Source organism: Thamnophis sirtalis, unplaced genomic scaffold (genome assembly GCF_051295495.1).
Source record: "Thamnophis sirtalis isolate CommonGarterSnake01/CBP01778 unplaced genomic scaffold, rThaSir2_p1.2 scaffold_1, whole genome shotgun sequence".
Classification (NCBI taxonomy): domain Eukaryota; kingdom Metazoa; phylum Chordata; class Lepidosauria; order Squamata; family Natricidae; genus Thamnophis; species Thamnophis sirtalis.
Window position 1 is genome coordinate 73515979 of NW_028261381.1, and position 16425 is coordinate 73532403.

The 16425-nt window shown below is 38.0% G+C and overlaps 1 protein-coding gene across 6 annotated transcripts in view; it reads right to left on the reverse strand.

The window, feature by feature from the left end:
* LOC106546498 (interferon regulatory factor 3) overlaps window positions 1–12411 on the reverse strand; it is a 30593-nt gene extending 18182 nt beyond the window's left edge. For 5 of the 6 annotated variants that reach the window (XR_015696743.1, XM_087716148.1, XM_087716134.1 and 2 more), the window contains exons 1-5: window positions 12340–12411; window positions 8397–8508; window positions 5955–6120; window positions 3328–3523; window positions 1252–1343 (exon numbers count right to left, since the gene is read on the reverse strand). Coding sequence is in view for 5 of the 6 variants with exons in the window: in XM_087716148.1 (XP_087572274.1) it covers window positions 1252–1343; window positions 3328–3523; window positions 5955–6120; window positions 8397–8419 (477 nt within the window). In the remaining variant the exon portion in view is untranslated. The remainder of the gene's footprint in view (window positions 1–1251; window positions 1344–3327; window positions 3524–5954; window positions 6121–8396; window positions 8509–12339) is intronic. The other variant, XM_087716155.1, reaches the window with a different exon arrangement.
* Between the last annotated feature and the right edge of the window lie 4014 nt (window positions 12412–16425).

Here is a 16425-nt window from a genome sequence, read left to right on the forward strand (position 1 = left end):
AAATACAATGTGAAAATGTTCCTTATACCATGTTACAACATGATCAACCTTTCTTGATAGTACATTTAAAGCTTACCTCAAGACACTGCCGCATTGTTCAGTAATCCATTCACGCACAACTTAAAGTAGCACAAAAGCTACCTCAGGCCTTCCAAATTAAGTTACATGCATATTATGCAAGAGTCATTGCTGTCAAAGCCACAGACTTAAAGGTTTGTAGTTCATGTCTCCCATTTAAATCTATATGAATCGGATTGTTCACTTCTACTAGGCAGTAAACAGCTACCGTATTTTTCAGACTATAAGATGCACTGGAGTATAAGATGTACCATTATTTTGAAGAGGTAAATTTAAAAAAAAAGTGTTTCCACTCTGCAGGCCTCCCAAACCCTCTGCATGCCTTGTTTTTTGCAAAAAGAAAAGAGCATTCAGAGCTTTGGGAGGCTTGTAGTGTGTTCCTGGGACTGGGGGGCAAAAGCAGGCAAAAAGTGGTCCGTTTTTTTCAAAAACACTGCCCTTTCTTTGCAAAAAAAAAAGGGGGGCATGTATATGATAAAACAGACAGAAGCATCTCTCTAAATTTGAATGACCTTAAAAAGCTATGCATGATTGGCCCTGCTAAAACTTTACATGGTGGAGTGCTGAAAAATACTAGATCCATAGGTTAAACAGAAAGATAAATCAGGAACTGGTATGACTTCACGATTTCACCTGTTTCCTGTACTCTTTTGTTGCATTCCATTTTAAATACAATTTACAAAATAACCTCTGAATCAGAAGTAGATTTGCAGCTAATGCAAAATACTTTATTTATAAATAAGCTGATTGTCTAGATCAGGACCCTCCAACCTTTTTGGCACTAGGGACCAGATCCATGAACAGAGGCTTTTCTGCGAATTGGCATGAGCGTGGTTTCCCATGCATCCTGTGGATGGGGTTTTGTTTGTTTGCATGGCCCGGTTTCTGGCACGAGGCAGCCCAATGCAGATCTATGGTTCGGGGTGTGTGTGTTGGGAACCCCTGGTCTACATGCTGTTTCTCTAGAGATAGGGGTTTTTGCAGTCCTGTAAAGATCCCCATAATCTCTGTAGCCATATGCCTTTCAATTTTGTCAGCTGAGATTATTTGTTATGAATTGCTCCAGTGATTTTTCCATACAATTTCCTATCAGTGTTGACTAATTCCAAAACTTCATGTGACTCCTCTGCCTTTTCAAATCTAGTTATTGCAGCAAGTGCTACAGATCTGTACCTGGTATAGCGGAGTAGATTGGTGCAGAGCCGGGCATTCTTCACTGTATGGATTGAAATGCAATGCTTCAGCTTCATTGTCACTCCCATTACCTTAAAAAGGGGATTAACAGCAAAAATACTATTATTGAGATATTTAGAATTTTATGTTTTACTTGTTAAGAATTAAATTCAAATACTTGCTTGTCCAGCATAAGCTACATATACTGAGTCACAAGTAATACCACCTTGTAGTCTATGTACAACTTTTATTCAATTTGGGTAATTTGTTACTGTTTTTTGAGTCAAGAAAGCACGTTGTACAATTCTAATTTCTCTCTTGCAGTTGGATTCACATCAGCAGAACTATTTTCCCAATATGTTGATTGTTAGCCTCACTCCGTAGTGTTTAAGCTGTTTTTAAAAGCTGATACCCAAATTGCACATTACTATGTGTATTTGAAAATACCATACTCCCCCTCAGGAGGATCATCCCAAAATCATTTATTTGGGTTCCACAATCTTGACACATCACAGCCCCCATCCCATCAAGAAGAATCTTTGCGTGACAAAGACAAGCAACCTATGAATTGGTTCACTCTCTTGGTTCATTCCAGTCCCAAACATACTATCTTAATTAACACTTACTAAACTGAAATGTACTTATTGCACATTGCCTAATAATTGGTAATTCTTGTTCAAAAATCCAATGCTGTACCACTTTTTAATTTTTCATATATGAAATGATTCTAGAAACTTGAAGTACTTTAAGATGCAGTTGCTGGTCTATGATGTATGCAGATGTTGCTATTGCAATTAAATTCCCTAAGATAAGGCTTGGCAAAGTTAGCTTGGAATAATACAGGTAATCCTCAAGATATGACAGATCATTTAGTGCCTGTTCAAAGTTAAAACAGACTTCCCAAAAGCCACCTACGACCATGATTTGAAGACAATTTTACAAAAGTTATCTCATTTTTAGCACTTATGAATGACTGGGTGGCTTCTAATTTTGTAGAGATGCGGCAGCATGCACACCTATCTCCCCCACCCATCCTTGCCCTGCCAGGTCCTCAAAAGCACTTGGCCTGCTTTCCCCCCATTAAACCTTTAACAATGCCTCACCTTCTGGAGATCTGCAGAATTCAGTGTTATGGCAAACTATCCTAAGCAAAGTAGCATTTCCCCTGCCTTTTGCCTTTCTGCATGGCCTCTTTAATTCAAAACAGAATTGTGAGCTACAGTTTGTGTTTTGCAGTTAGTATATTTCCTGGTGAAAAAAGTTTTAAAAGGAAAGGGGGGGAACAGGAGCATGGTGCAGTGAGACAGAGGCAGACAGTGAAGAGTTAATTGTTAAAGCGCAATACAGAGGGAGCTGCTTTGCCTTCTTTGCAACCTGACCTTGAAGGCAAAGCTGCTCTTCCCCCTTGCTTTGCATTGCCCTTTTAACACTTAACCCTTCATTGCCCCCTTCCTTTTAAAACTTTTTCACCAGGAAATACAGAAACTGTGAAGCAAAAACTCTGGCTCATTATCCTGTTTTGAGTTAAAGAGGCCATGCAGAAAGGCAGAAAAAATGCTGCTTTGCTGAGGTCAGTTTGCAAATGTCTGCTCCATGGGGCCAGTAAGACTCTATGGGGCCAGTAAGAGTTCTCCAGATCTCTGAAAGTGTAAGCAAGGGATTGTGAGGGATGGAGATGGCTGTGGGAACCCCAAGGAAATGAAGCAGAGCATGGGGGTATCTCAGGGGGTAGTGGAGGCCCTGGAAGACCCAAGGCAAGCATCCCTGAGGCACCCCATGCACATTTAACCACCCCTGCATTCACCCCTACATTGTTTAATGTATACATTGGGCTGATCCAGGATGGGGACTCATTCATTTAAGAGTTTCAATTAACTTCCTCTCGCTTTACAATTAAAATGGATAGGCTCAATAACTGTCATAAGTTTAAGGATTACCTGTATGGATATCCACCATTTATTTTTAAATGATATCCTTTCAAAACCTCAGACTTTTAACTTTTCTCATCATTTCCTATACACAGGAAATGCATCCCTCTTTATCTCTACGCTAAAAATATAACACAAGAACTCTTACTTGTACCAGAAGAGGTATTAGCTGTTGAATCAGTTTTTGGTTTCAGGGGGATGATTCTGTATTCGTGAAAGTCAGGTTCATTTGACTCCAGTACTTCAAATCTCTTTGTACTGTTCAGGGCACAGCGGAAGTTGATTTTCCATCTACTGGGATTTGCTTTACCTTCAATATATTTGTTGCTATACATAGCCCATGCCTTTTATATGAAAACACAAAAAAGAGATTAAAATGTAAACACAAAAGATAGCTCTCCATTCAATAAAAAGTCAGGTCCCACCTTGTCTAATTCCTGATTCAACTAATCAGGAATAGGGTAATCAGAATCTAACAAAAAAGCAAATAGTCCAAAACTTTATGAAAGGTAAAGATGTACTGAACAGGTAACTAGAGATGTTATTTCATTGTGTAGTTTTTCATGTAGAGCTTCTTCAAATTTTGTGCCCTTTCTAATGTGTGTTAGAGATGCAAGTTTTCAAAAATGCAAGTATCCAGCATCTGGAGAATGCCACATTGGGGAAGTCTACTCTTATTACCTTTGCTAAGCTAAAAGAGGTTCTTTTTAGTCACAACCTGTTACTCTTAATAAAAGGTTTTTATTTTGTCATTTACATGAATTTGTGACCTTTATTTAACATTGGGAGTTATAATTTGCAATTTTGGATAGCTTGTTGTGGGAGGCTGAAATCTTCCAACTTAATGGATTCTGATTGGTCAGGAGATACTGATTACAAAAAGTTTTTTGTTTAAAAAAAGTTATTCTTTACAACAAGAGGCAGTTAAAAAACAGAAGATGATGCAACATCGAAGCCACTTAAGAGGTTGCAAAAATTATTTTGGAGGATTATTTAAACAAAATAATTCACTTTATAGAACCATATTCAAAAGATGTCACAAATGAGAAGCAAGATACACAAATTACTCAAAGAAGAAAGGTGAGTAATCCAGAGATGCAACCAAGAGCAGAAAGTTATCAAACTACTGAAGCTACTGCACAAGTGTTTGCCAATACAAACGACAACAATAGTTTTGTAACGTAAATCTGACATTAACAGTTCCCACAAAATGATGGGTTAAATTACAAGCCTCCCAGTGCAGTTGAAAGAACTGCAAGTAAACCTACAATACACAAAGGTACAAGTTTGGGATCTCCACTTCAAAATTGAATTGGAAATTGAAAACGTTAACGCATTTGTTTTAAAAATCATATTTGAGACTCTCTTGAGAAAAAGGGAAGTTTCTATTTATTTGATATATATTCCAAAGAAGCAAAATATTTTATTTTATGTTGACAAGTTGGAGGGAATGACTTAAATTTAGCTAAGCTTATTAGTCAAGATGGATTTTCTATTGGTTTGATATATATAATTAAAAGAAAATTCCAAAGCACTGCTTTGTGCTTATAAAGTAGATTTGAAAATGGGATGAATAGGTTACTGTTAAGTTTGTACAATCTTATTGAAATTAAACTTGGAAACCTTTTATGTTTAAGAGGAAGAGGGACAGAAAAGGAAGTTTTTAATCTGTCATTTTTCTTCTACATAATGCTTGAATAATTCCTAAGTTTACAAAATATTATTGAACATATGTATCTTAAAAGAAAGTTTAAAAAGATGCATTAGAATTGTTTTAGTTATACAGATGAACTTTCTTAAGAAACATTTAGTTTTAAAATAAATATAAGAGTTTTCTCTCTAAGTTTAAAGAATTTGAAAGAGTATGATGATTTTTGTTAATACAGATGATCATAGTTTAGAAAGATTAGTAAATGTAAACAGATATATATCATTTCTTACAACGGGAGGGAAATGGATTTGGTTAGATGGTGATGTAAACTGTTTTAAACAAGGAGATTTGGTTTGTTTGTATTGGACTATTACTTCTGGGTTTTTTTTTGTTTGAAACAGAAAAGCCTGAAATCTAGGATTTGGTTTGAACATTTAATAATTATAGTTATGGAACTGGCTTGTAATAATTATAGGTAATGTAAAAAGTTGAGGTCATAAATGTATTAATATTTTACTGTGTTGAAAAGAAATGGAAATCAGAATCTTTTTTTTTCTCCTTCTTTATCCCGCACTCCCTAGTTTTTAATCTTGATTTGCATTGTATTTTATCTTCTAATAAACCTTAATAAAACTTTATTTAAATAAAAATAATCACATATACTGAGAGAGGCATCTGCTACTCAGAATGGGAGAACTGATGTCAATCTCCACCCATTATAAATAACAGGTGTTTGCTTACGGGCAGTTTCTGAATGCAACTACAATGAGAACAAAGATTAAAATACTTTTTAATTCAGAGATGGTTTTCATTAAACTATCAGATATTATTACTGCCACCCTTTCTCCTTTATCAAAAATAAAAAGGAAGAAATATGCAGCCACAATCGAAAGTCTGGAAGACCAACCTACAATGGAAGTGTCACTTTAGGATCCCTTATGAATTCTTCAAGCTTTCAAAAAAATGCTATGTTAGTTTCTTTCAGCATCAATGAGTAGGCCTGTGAAAGCTTACATCATGACCTATTCAAAATGTTAGAAGCTTGCAACGGTTACAGAAGATAGTACTCCGTTTGGCAGGACAAACACATACATATAATCATTTTGAGCAGATGATGTTCATACCCTGAAAATCTCATAATCATCTGCCACAAGAGACTTCTTTGAAATATGCTTCCATCGGATACGAAAGGTTGTGTGGTTCTCGTCTGTCCAGTCCAAAAAACCCTTGTATCTTCCACTGTTGATCTGTTCAATCAACCAGTCAAAAAACCCAACTTTTTTAGGATCCCTGAGTGAACAAAGAGAAGAACGTTACTTCTTGAAAATTATAGCCCAGATTCCCCACAAGTAAAATGACTTAAGTCCACATGCAGGATGATCTCCAAAATCTCATTACAGACCTTATACAAAACAATAAAACCTCTAATTAAGAAAAAGAAGTGCAGTTTTCATAATAGAGTTTTCAAATAAAGAAGCCAGAATCAAATCCTTTCCCCCTGAACTTCACAAAAATGCATTTTTTTCATGGTATAGCTTGATTGGATCATTCCTTTCCATTTCAGGTGAATCTGAGCATCACAATATACAGTATAGCAACCTTGTGTAACTTAGTACTTTTTCTCCCTCAAACCAAGCTTAATACGTGATGATGCAACACAACATCCATTCTTCTCTTAGTAACAATACAAATATAGTTTGTCACCACTCTGGAATGTTTTTCAACTTTCTTATCTAGTCTGGACTTTCCTGGTTTTCTCACTTGATCCTTATTCCAAAGTTGAAAAATGTCAACAGGCAAACATGGCAGACAATAGCTGTTAGATGTGCTTATTTTGAACTTGTACTTGAACTTGTTTACCTTGTGGATGTTAATTTGCCTGTTCTGCAACATTTATCTATTGCTTGACGGCAGTAAGAGAGTGAATTTGCAGACAAAAGAAGAACAAATCATTAATTTGACACATTAGAGTTGTGCAATTGTGAGAGGGATGTTCCCTGAGCAACTGCCAACAATTCGGAAGGAACTGTGTTTTTTCCTAACCTAATCTGTCTGATACTCTACTACCTGTTGTGTACAATCCTTTTCTCCCCTTCAAAGCCAAATAGCTATAGAGCTATAGTACATACCCAGCAATGTTATCATATTTAGATAGATGGAAAATGTTTTTTATATGAGTAACTCCTCCAGAAATAACACAGGTAGTAACTCAAGAGTTTTCTTAATGATTAATAAGTAACCTATACTACACTATTTAATTAAGCTTATTAGTAAAGATGGATTTTCTATTGATTTGATATATATAATTAAAAGAAAATTCCAATGCACTGCTTTGTGCTTATAAAGTAGATTTGAAAATGGGATGAATAGGTTACTGTTAAGTTTGTACAATCTTATTGAAATTAAACTTGGAAACCTTTTATGTTTAAGAGGAAGAGGGACAGAAAAGGAAGTTTTTAATCTGTCATTTTTCTTCTACATAATGCTTGAATAATTCCTAAGTTTACAAAATATTATTGAACATATGTATCTTAAAAAAAAGTTTTAAAAGATCCATTAAAATTGTTTTAGTTATACAGATAAACTTTCTTAAAAAACATTTAGTTTTAAAATAAATATAAGAGTTTTCTCTCTGTTTAAAGAATTTGAAAGAGTATGATGAGGTAGTAACTCAAGAGTTTTCTTAATGGCTAATAAGTAACTTATACTACACTATTACATCAGTGCAGAATTATGGCTGTTGTAAATCCCCCACCCTTTACAGTGTAATGCTCATTGTTTACTCTTCTTTTTGTTCTGAAACCAAACATTTCCAGCTACTACATAGAAGCACAAGGTGTAAGTTTATCTAGTGATATTACTAGATTACAACACCCACTAACTACCTGACAGGAAAGTAATATCATTGTGGACTCTAGTCCAAGATACATAGAAAGTACTGGGTTAGTCAAGGTTGTAATAATGTGTATGACTCTCTGATTCATCTAAAATAGAACAGACACAATCAACTGCATCTGTAGAGGGAGGGCAAAATATTAAAAATACATCCCAGTACAAGTGATGTGACTTGCCACCAACCCAGGAGTGTAAATGCAAACTGTCAGAATGTGTTAGATGCTATGCTGAAATATTAAGCTGGCTCACAAGTTTATGATATATTGTGTTCACTTTCTGCCAGCATCTTAAGGTCAGCATGGAATTGTAAAAACTATTATTTTGGTTTTTGTTATTTTATTTATAGAGTTTGATGTGTAAAGTTGAAATTCTAAGCAGATGTACAGGGAAGAAAATGCTATTGAATTTACTTCCAAATGCTTGAATAAAGAAGTCCCAATTTCTTCTTGCTTTGGTGCTTTTTTCCATCCCTCTCAATGTAATTTAGGTCAAAAGCTCTTATTTGCAGAAAAGAAAAGTGCTTGGCTTCACTGACAGATTTATCATACTATTCACTAGCTGAAAAGCAGAGTGTATGAATAAAAGTAAGGATACCCAAACCTACTTTTCCTCTGCACGAACATACATTTTTATTATTGTTTGTTTTACAATTCTACCTCAGGAGCACTCACCCCTTATTTGCTGATGTTGCCATTGTGTAGCTGTCAGGTGAAATATGAAAGAATTTTCTATTTCTTACACTGAGTAACTTATGGATTAATGGAAGAACCCTCCGAGGAGAACCTGTTCCAAAACAACAACCAGATGATGTAACCCATGTTAATTTCAGGTTTATGAACTTTTATTGCATCATAGTATTACTTCATTACTTCATAGCCAAGTAGGCTTCAAATTCAGCTCCCATATCATGTTCTCAACTTTTATAATACCCTGGGCAGTTTTAGAAATAGAGAAGTCAATCATTTCAGACCAGAATTCAGCAATAAATGTTTGTCACACTATCATGGTAGTCCACCTAACAGTTCGAAAGCATGTAAAAATGCAAGTAGAAAAAATAGGAACCACCTTTGGTGGGAAGGTAACAACGTTCCATGCACCACCTTCAGCATTCAGTCATGCCAGCCACATGACCACAGAGACGTCTTTCGACAGCGCTGGCTCTTTGGCTTTGAAATGTAGATGAGCACCGCCCCCTAGAGTCAGGAACGACTAGCACATATGTGCGAGGGGAACCTTTACCTTTACCTATGTGAAATGAATTGTCATGAAATAGCTCCTGATACTACTGTATAATAATCTTCCTATGGTGGTTTTGTGTGTTTATTGAGCCTTGATGCAGGCCTTTAATTGGGTTTTGGCTTTTAATGAATTTTTGTTTTCATTTTGTTTACTGTCCAGAGTGTCGAGAATGGAGATATGGCAGCCATATTCATTGGACAGATAAATAAAACCTGGCATACATCATACTGTAATAGTTAGCTCAGTGAACTAATCAATATGGCAGATTGAACTCATTCAGTTATCACATTCCTCCCAGAAAGTGCTCTATCACAATTTCAAGAAGCACACAATAGCTTGGCCACACTCCCTGAAGAAAAGCAATTATGCACCGCCTCCAGATGGAGTAGGGAAATTAAACTTGCTGTCCTTGCCAGTAGTGGTGACAATTCCTACCTTCTTCAACCATTCACCCATTGAGCCCCCAATTCCCAGATTTCTAAGCCAGCCTATATCATGAAACAGAGTTTTCAAATGATAGGTACTAAATTGGGGTGTTTCAAAGAGGGACCAAAAGTCAAATTAGGGAGTCTCCAAATTACATTGAGGTAATTGGCTTGGCATCAGATAAGGGTCCAACACTATTGATCAGATCTATGCAGTCTTCATCTAACATGTGATTAGCCCTGAGCCCAAATATTCCCACCTCACACAACGTACATGAATACATGCTTCAAGTGCTTTGCAAAAACTGAGATGTACTTAAGGGCGCATCAGTCAAAACATGTGTCCCTTTAGCTAAATAGATCTGCCTGACCACCAAAATAACCACTCCTGTGTGTTCTCTTTCAGATTTTCAGGGGTGGGGATAGCAGGTGATAAGGATTCAAACAACTCATTTTGTGGGGTAGACTTGCTTGAAACTTACTTTGATGACATAGGAACATGTTGTAAAGATTTTTGTTTAAAAAAATCCCTGCTTTTTAAATGGTGAAATGTTAATTAGGACAATTTCACACTATTTTTAGATTTTGACTGTTCTGACTATATTGCAAGTTTGATTTTCTCAAACTGAAAGTTTATCTCGAAGGAACTGCAGGAGGGAAGAATATAAATATTTAAAGCAATAAATGTACAAAACTTGCCTCAAATAGATGAAAATTCCTATTTGATATGATAGAAACCCATAGTGAAAAGATATTTGTAGTCTCTATGTAACAGACCCACAAGAGTTTTTAAAAGATTTTGCAACTCCTTACAACACTTCTAAATCATTACCCACACGTACTGTATCATTTTACTGTATTCCACAACAAATTTGTGCACCAATGTTCAGCTGATTATATTGTGCACTTGAAAATGACAACAGGTCTTTTGCCCTAAAACAACTGTGTGGCACTTAAGAGTGGTCACAGTCAGTTAAGGAAACTTCACCATCACAAGGTGTGATATGCAAGGGGTACTTTTTGAAAAAAAACTATGTTACAAAAATCCCAAAAGTCTTTTGAAGAACAAACAGTTCTACTTCACCTGCCACCCCTTCTGGTCCAGATCAGAGTTGTTGTTAGTATCAATCACCTGTGACTTGGTTGGGATCAAAAAGCTAAGCTGACCAGGAGGTAGGCAAAGGTTTGCACTGTGTACCCCAAAGAGGTCAGCAGCTAGTTGAGCTCCTTTGAACTTAGCCATACAAAATATTTCATAAAGTTGGGAACAGGTTTTGCAGCTAAAGGTCTACCCATTTGTCACAATCTGCTTATTCTTCTCTCCCTTCCTATGCTATTATCTGCTAAGGAGATTAATCACCTCCAACTGCTGATGTTTAGGGGAAAGGGAAAAAAAATAAAATTAGGAATCCAGAAAAAAAACAAAACACCTTGCTACACTTATTCAAACTGTGAACGCAGACATCATCTCCAGCATATTATAATAGTGCCAAAACACACACAGTGCTTGAAACCAGGAAACTGAGAGTCCTAGTCCAGCCCTGGATATACAAACTGGTTGGGTGACTTTGGGCCAGTCACATTCTCCCTCAGCCCAACCCACCATACAGAGTCATTGGTTCAGGAAAAATAACTATTATACATAACTTCATTTGCATGTTGTCATCATATTTCATCATCTCCCTCACTCAACATCAGAAATTACAGAAAGAAAACAAAGGTTGACAATGAAAGCAGGAAATTTCACCTTGTGTTTCAAAGGTATTTCCATACTTAGAGAAACAGAATGGGATGTCAAACTTATGTCATCATGTGACGTATGGGGACATTTTCCCTCTTCATTAAACAGGGCGGGGGCAGGATCTGAGGCAGGTCCCTGGATTACTGGCAGGCAAAAGAGTAGTGTCAGCAGGAGTAACTTACTCACTGATTTTCCTTGTAAGAAGCTGACAGAGTATTGGAAATAATGATTATATGATGACAGCTGGCTGCTGCAGCAGCAATGAAGTGGCCACAACTGCCAAATTTTAACCCCACAATAGTCATAGGTCCTGGATTTTGGATGCATTCTGTAAGTTAGTCCCTCTGCAGTTAGCCCATCTGAAGTATGTCAATTCAAAAACTGTTGCATCATTTCAGTGCATCATATGGCAACAATTGAAACAACCAATTGAAGGCTACAAAACAGACTCAAGTGTTTTAGTAGCACAGAGATAGCTTTCCATCAGCTCAAATGCTGGTGAAAATAAACTTAGCAAGCAAAGGCTCCAGAATTCTGTGTCCCCTCCTATATTGGTTGCCAACTTGCTTAATACCCCATCCACGTGCACATTACCAGAGAACACATTAAGAGATAACATTAAGTAGGTCTCCTACCAGCAAGGAAGAATTTTTGTTGCATGCAATCTGCAGAACTATATAAAGCGATATACTGCAGGATTCTCTCTGCACCATATAGTCGTTTGCTATCACCACTTGCATCTTAAATTCTTCTCCTGAACTGAGGGAACTGCAACAGGGGGAAATCCTGCATAAATCTATTGAGTAACTATTGCCGGGAGCCACCGACGAGCAAATCGCACCCAGTATTTCCTGATCGCAGACAGGTCAAATCTCTACACCTGCGATCTGGGATGGGGGGAGGGGGCGTGGTGGGTCAGGTGAATTAAGATGTCGCCTCGGTGTTGCACTCTTTTCGGCTCATATTTGCAAATGCATTTTCAAGAAACTTTTAAAAAATAATTTAATTTGGTAGTTTGAATTTAGTTGAATGAACAAATTGTCACAATTGGACGCTGTATCAGAAAAGCATCTGCAAAAACCTCTTGTTCCAGCAAGACACAGAAAAAGGGAAAATACCCGCCTAGAAGAAGTGGTGTTTTTCTTCTTCTTCTTCAACTACGGCTCAGCTACCACGTAAAGCCACTGCATGAAAATGACAAATCCTTACCTTTTTTTCACTAGCAGAGATCTCCTACGACAGAAGAAACAACAACGAACTTCGGTCCTCTGCATGATGTTTATATTACGAATCGGAGGGCAAGTTGATTGGCCAATGACAGCCAATCAGCGAGAACCACCTTTCGCATGGGCACTTTCCGGGGGGGGGGGAAGCATGGTCGGGGCTCTCGCTCGCCTCCATCGGTTCCAAGAGGCACTGCACAGTCGCGAGCAGGACCTCGGGCTGCCTTTGGCTCTGGTCTGCGCTCTTCCTGTAAACCACGTGACCCTCGTGAAAGTTTAAGTTTCTTTTCCCGTCTGAGCGGTCCTGCGCAGTCGAGAGCGATCCCGTTACACGGCCTGGCTTTCCAAGAAGCTAAGCTTTCATTCGCCAGCTGGGTTTCCTCTGGAGAAGTAGCAGCTACAATTTTTTTTTTCCGGGAAGCGAAACTGCAGTTAGAATTGCTTTGTTTAAAGCAGTTTGCGTAAGAAGAGAAAGTTCGAGGCTTTCCAGCTGTCTGACCTTCCCCAAACGAGTGCCCTGCAACTGTCTTAGATTAAACTTGGTCTTTCCACTTACAACAGTTCGTTTAGTGACCGTTCGAAGTGACGACACTAAAAAAAAGTGACGTGATCGTTTTTCACACAAGTATCCTTTACAGCAGTGATGGCTAACCTTTTTGGTGCTGAGTACCCAACCCCAAATTGCAATGTGAGCGCCCCTCCCCATCCATGCACACACACCCTGCATATGCACCCCGCCTCCCCCCACACCCATTTTTGGCTTCCAGGTTGGTGCAGGCGGCTTTCCAGGCCCAGGGGTTGAAGGGGCGTGCATGCATCTGCACAAACCCCAAAATGCAATGTGAGTGTCCCCTGCACATGCACCACCACCCCACATTGTGTGTGTCTCCTGCATGCCTCCCACCCTCACCTGCCCCGTGCATGTACGGCAGAGACCAAGACCAGCTGCCTGGTGGGAAGCATGCACGCATGCACGGTGGAACTGGGCGGGTCGATGGCTGGAGTGCCCACAGAGGGCTCTGCATGCCACCTGTGGTACGCGTGCCATAGATTCACCATCACAGCCTTACAGCATCCCCATGGTCACATGATCAACATTCAGATGTTTGATAACTGGTTCATCTTTATGATGGTTGCAGTGTCCTGGGGTCACATGATTACCTTTTTGAGACTGACCAGCAAACTCAGTGGGGAAGCTAGATTCACTTAACAACTTGTTCCTAACAACTGTGGTGATTCACTTAACAACCATCCTAAGAAAGATTGTAAAATGGGACAAAACTCACTTAACAAATACCTTGCTTAACAATAGAAATTTGGGGCTCAGTTGTGGTCGTTAAGTCGAGGGATACCTGTACAACTTCTATCGTATTGAGCCAAGGTGTCCAGGGAGTAATAGGAACCATGTTGAAACAATCAAGATCTGTAGAAGACTGGAATGCTTGTGGATTTAAGGCGGAAAGGATTTCAAATTTAGTCGAGTTCATTATTGAATAGGCCAAGTTCTAACGTGTCTGAGAGAAATTTGTTCATTTGAAAAATGTACAGACCGTAAATAAAAATAAATACAAATGAATCAAATCCATTTCAGCATGCATTTCTTCTTTAGGATCATTTACTCCATAATGCTAGCTTTCTATAATCGGATGAAGGCTTTTCTGCAGAACAATGTCCTAGAGGGGAAGGGGCATAAAAAAAGCCTAAGATGGCAATTGAGACCATGCAATCAAATTCCCATCCCAGTCGTGTTGGTATCATATGCTTATACAAAGATGTGAAGCTTGGATTGCATGAGTGCAACCCCCATCTTGATGTTTTAAAGTACTCCAACCCATAGATGCTACTTTTTCAGCACTTCCTATTTTAAGTGCTCCTGTTCTGTGCTCATGCTGATGTAATTCTAAACTGGGTTAAGAAAATTCTGTCAAGACAGACAGTTCAGCAACAACTTACAAGGGATTCAGCATATATTTAAATATGTAGCTTTGTATATGTAGATGTGTGCATGTTCAAGTGTGTATTGCATATATACTTACAAAACACACATATAAAGTTATGTGGAATTAATATCAAAATGGATATAAATTGTGGCAAAATAACCAGCTTAAAATTATTTCTTAATGATCATTGTGTTTCTTTCCAACATCTTTTAGGCCTATGTTTTATTATAGGTCTCTTAACAACACAATTGCTGCAACTCTTGCCAAGTAAATAAAAGCTTGCTGCTTTGAAAGCCAGCAGAAGAACTTTTTAATTGTTTTTCTTTTCTTTTCTTAGGTCTCTACTTTCCTTGTGCTTAAAAAAAGGAGCAGTGATTGTGTGGTGCACCATTTTACTGTAAAAATCAGGTGACTGGGAAAACTGGAGAGGGAGGGAGAGACAGAAAGAGAGAGAAAGAATTTTTGCAGATGATACTAAAGTGGCCGGAATAGCCAACACCCCAGAAGATAAGCTCAGGATCAAACAAGATCTTGACAAACTTGAACAACGGGCCCTATCCAACAAAATGAATTTCAATGTGGTAGCAGTACTTCCTTCTGATAGTGAAGGACTTTTCTGAAGTTTATTTTTAAAAATAGAATTGTACTTTGATAAGAATGAAGGCAATAAATACCCGATCATTTTTGAAAATAAAGTGGCGTTTTTGTGTTAGGCAAAATCAGCATGTTTAAAGATTTAGGAAGTTATTCATGCAAGTTAGTTTTCTTCAATAAAGGCGTGGTCCTTGACTTACAGCAGTTCATTTAGTGACCGTTCGAAGTTACAGCAGCACTGGAAAAAATTATTTATGACCATTTTCCCCACAATCGTTGCAGTATCCCCCAAAATCAGAGAATTGGTAATTGACTCCTGTTTATGACGGTTGCAGAGTCCTGGGATGACATGTCACCTCATGTCATCTCCTGACAAGCAAAGTCACTGGGAAAGCCAGATTCACTTAACAGCTGTGTTGCTAACTTAACAACTGCAGTGATTGACTTAACAACCATGGCAAAAAAAAGTTTTAAAATGGGGTAAAATTCAACAAATGTCTCATTTAGCAACAGACTCTTTGGGCTCAATTGTGGTCATAAGTCAAGGACTACGTGTAAAAATTATAAACAGTCTCCTGGCATCTTAAAATCTACTGTGATAAAGTTAGTCCATAAACTTTCACCAACTACTATTTACCTGATAGAATGGACTCTCTTCCACAAAAGAACAGCTGCAAAACAGAATGCTTCAGTTCTATTACCTCTTTTTTCCCCTCCAAGCCCCCTCAACTGGGATGGGTCTAAATACAATAAAAGGACACCACTGGTAATTTTTAGAACTCCCATCTTATTGACACTTGCACACTAAGATCTTTCTGGAATGTCAGAAGGAAGGAAACAAAATCAGCCTAAAGAATCAGATGAGAGTCACCCGAACCACAGGATTTGATCTCGATTCCAAACCACACATAGCCCCAACATTATTTTCCCCCACCACCCCCAACCTTTCCTTTCAGAGTAAGGAGGAAGTGAAGTGAGTCAGGTTAGAGACACACAGTAACATCTGGACCAGAGTTCTCTTTATGGAGAGTGTTTATGCAACTTCAGGGGAGACCGAGCAAATGAGACTGTAAAAACCATACTGGGAGAAGCCCAGCCAGCACACATCATGCATTGAGAGAATAGGCAGCAGGCCTTTGGATGGGGAAAAGAACTGTTTAAATGTGTTAGAAACACAGGTCATACATAAAACAAAACCTTTCTGAAATTGTGCCAGCTAAGGACCACTTCTTTATATACATAAACCTGGCAGTTTATTCTTCACTTTAGAGGTCAATTATGGTACATTTGCTGGTCATATCTATGCTTATACTATCATTTAAATTTCAATTTGCTATGTTCGTATAATACACCTATAGTTGACTGTACCATGATTTATTGCCCAATAATGTCCACAGCAAAATTGTGTCAGGAGAAGAGAAAACAGATTACTTTAAAACTAGAACTAAGGATGTCTATGGAGATTCTCAGTCATCGAGGTCATGGTTGTCCCAAAGGTGCTTTTTTCAAGAGGCACCTGGACTTCCTGGTTTTTTGAA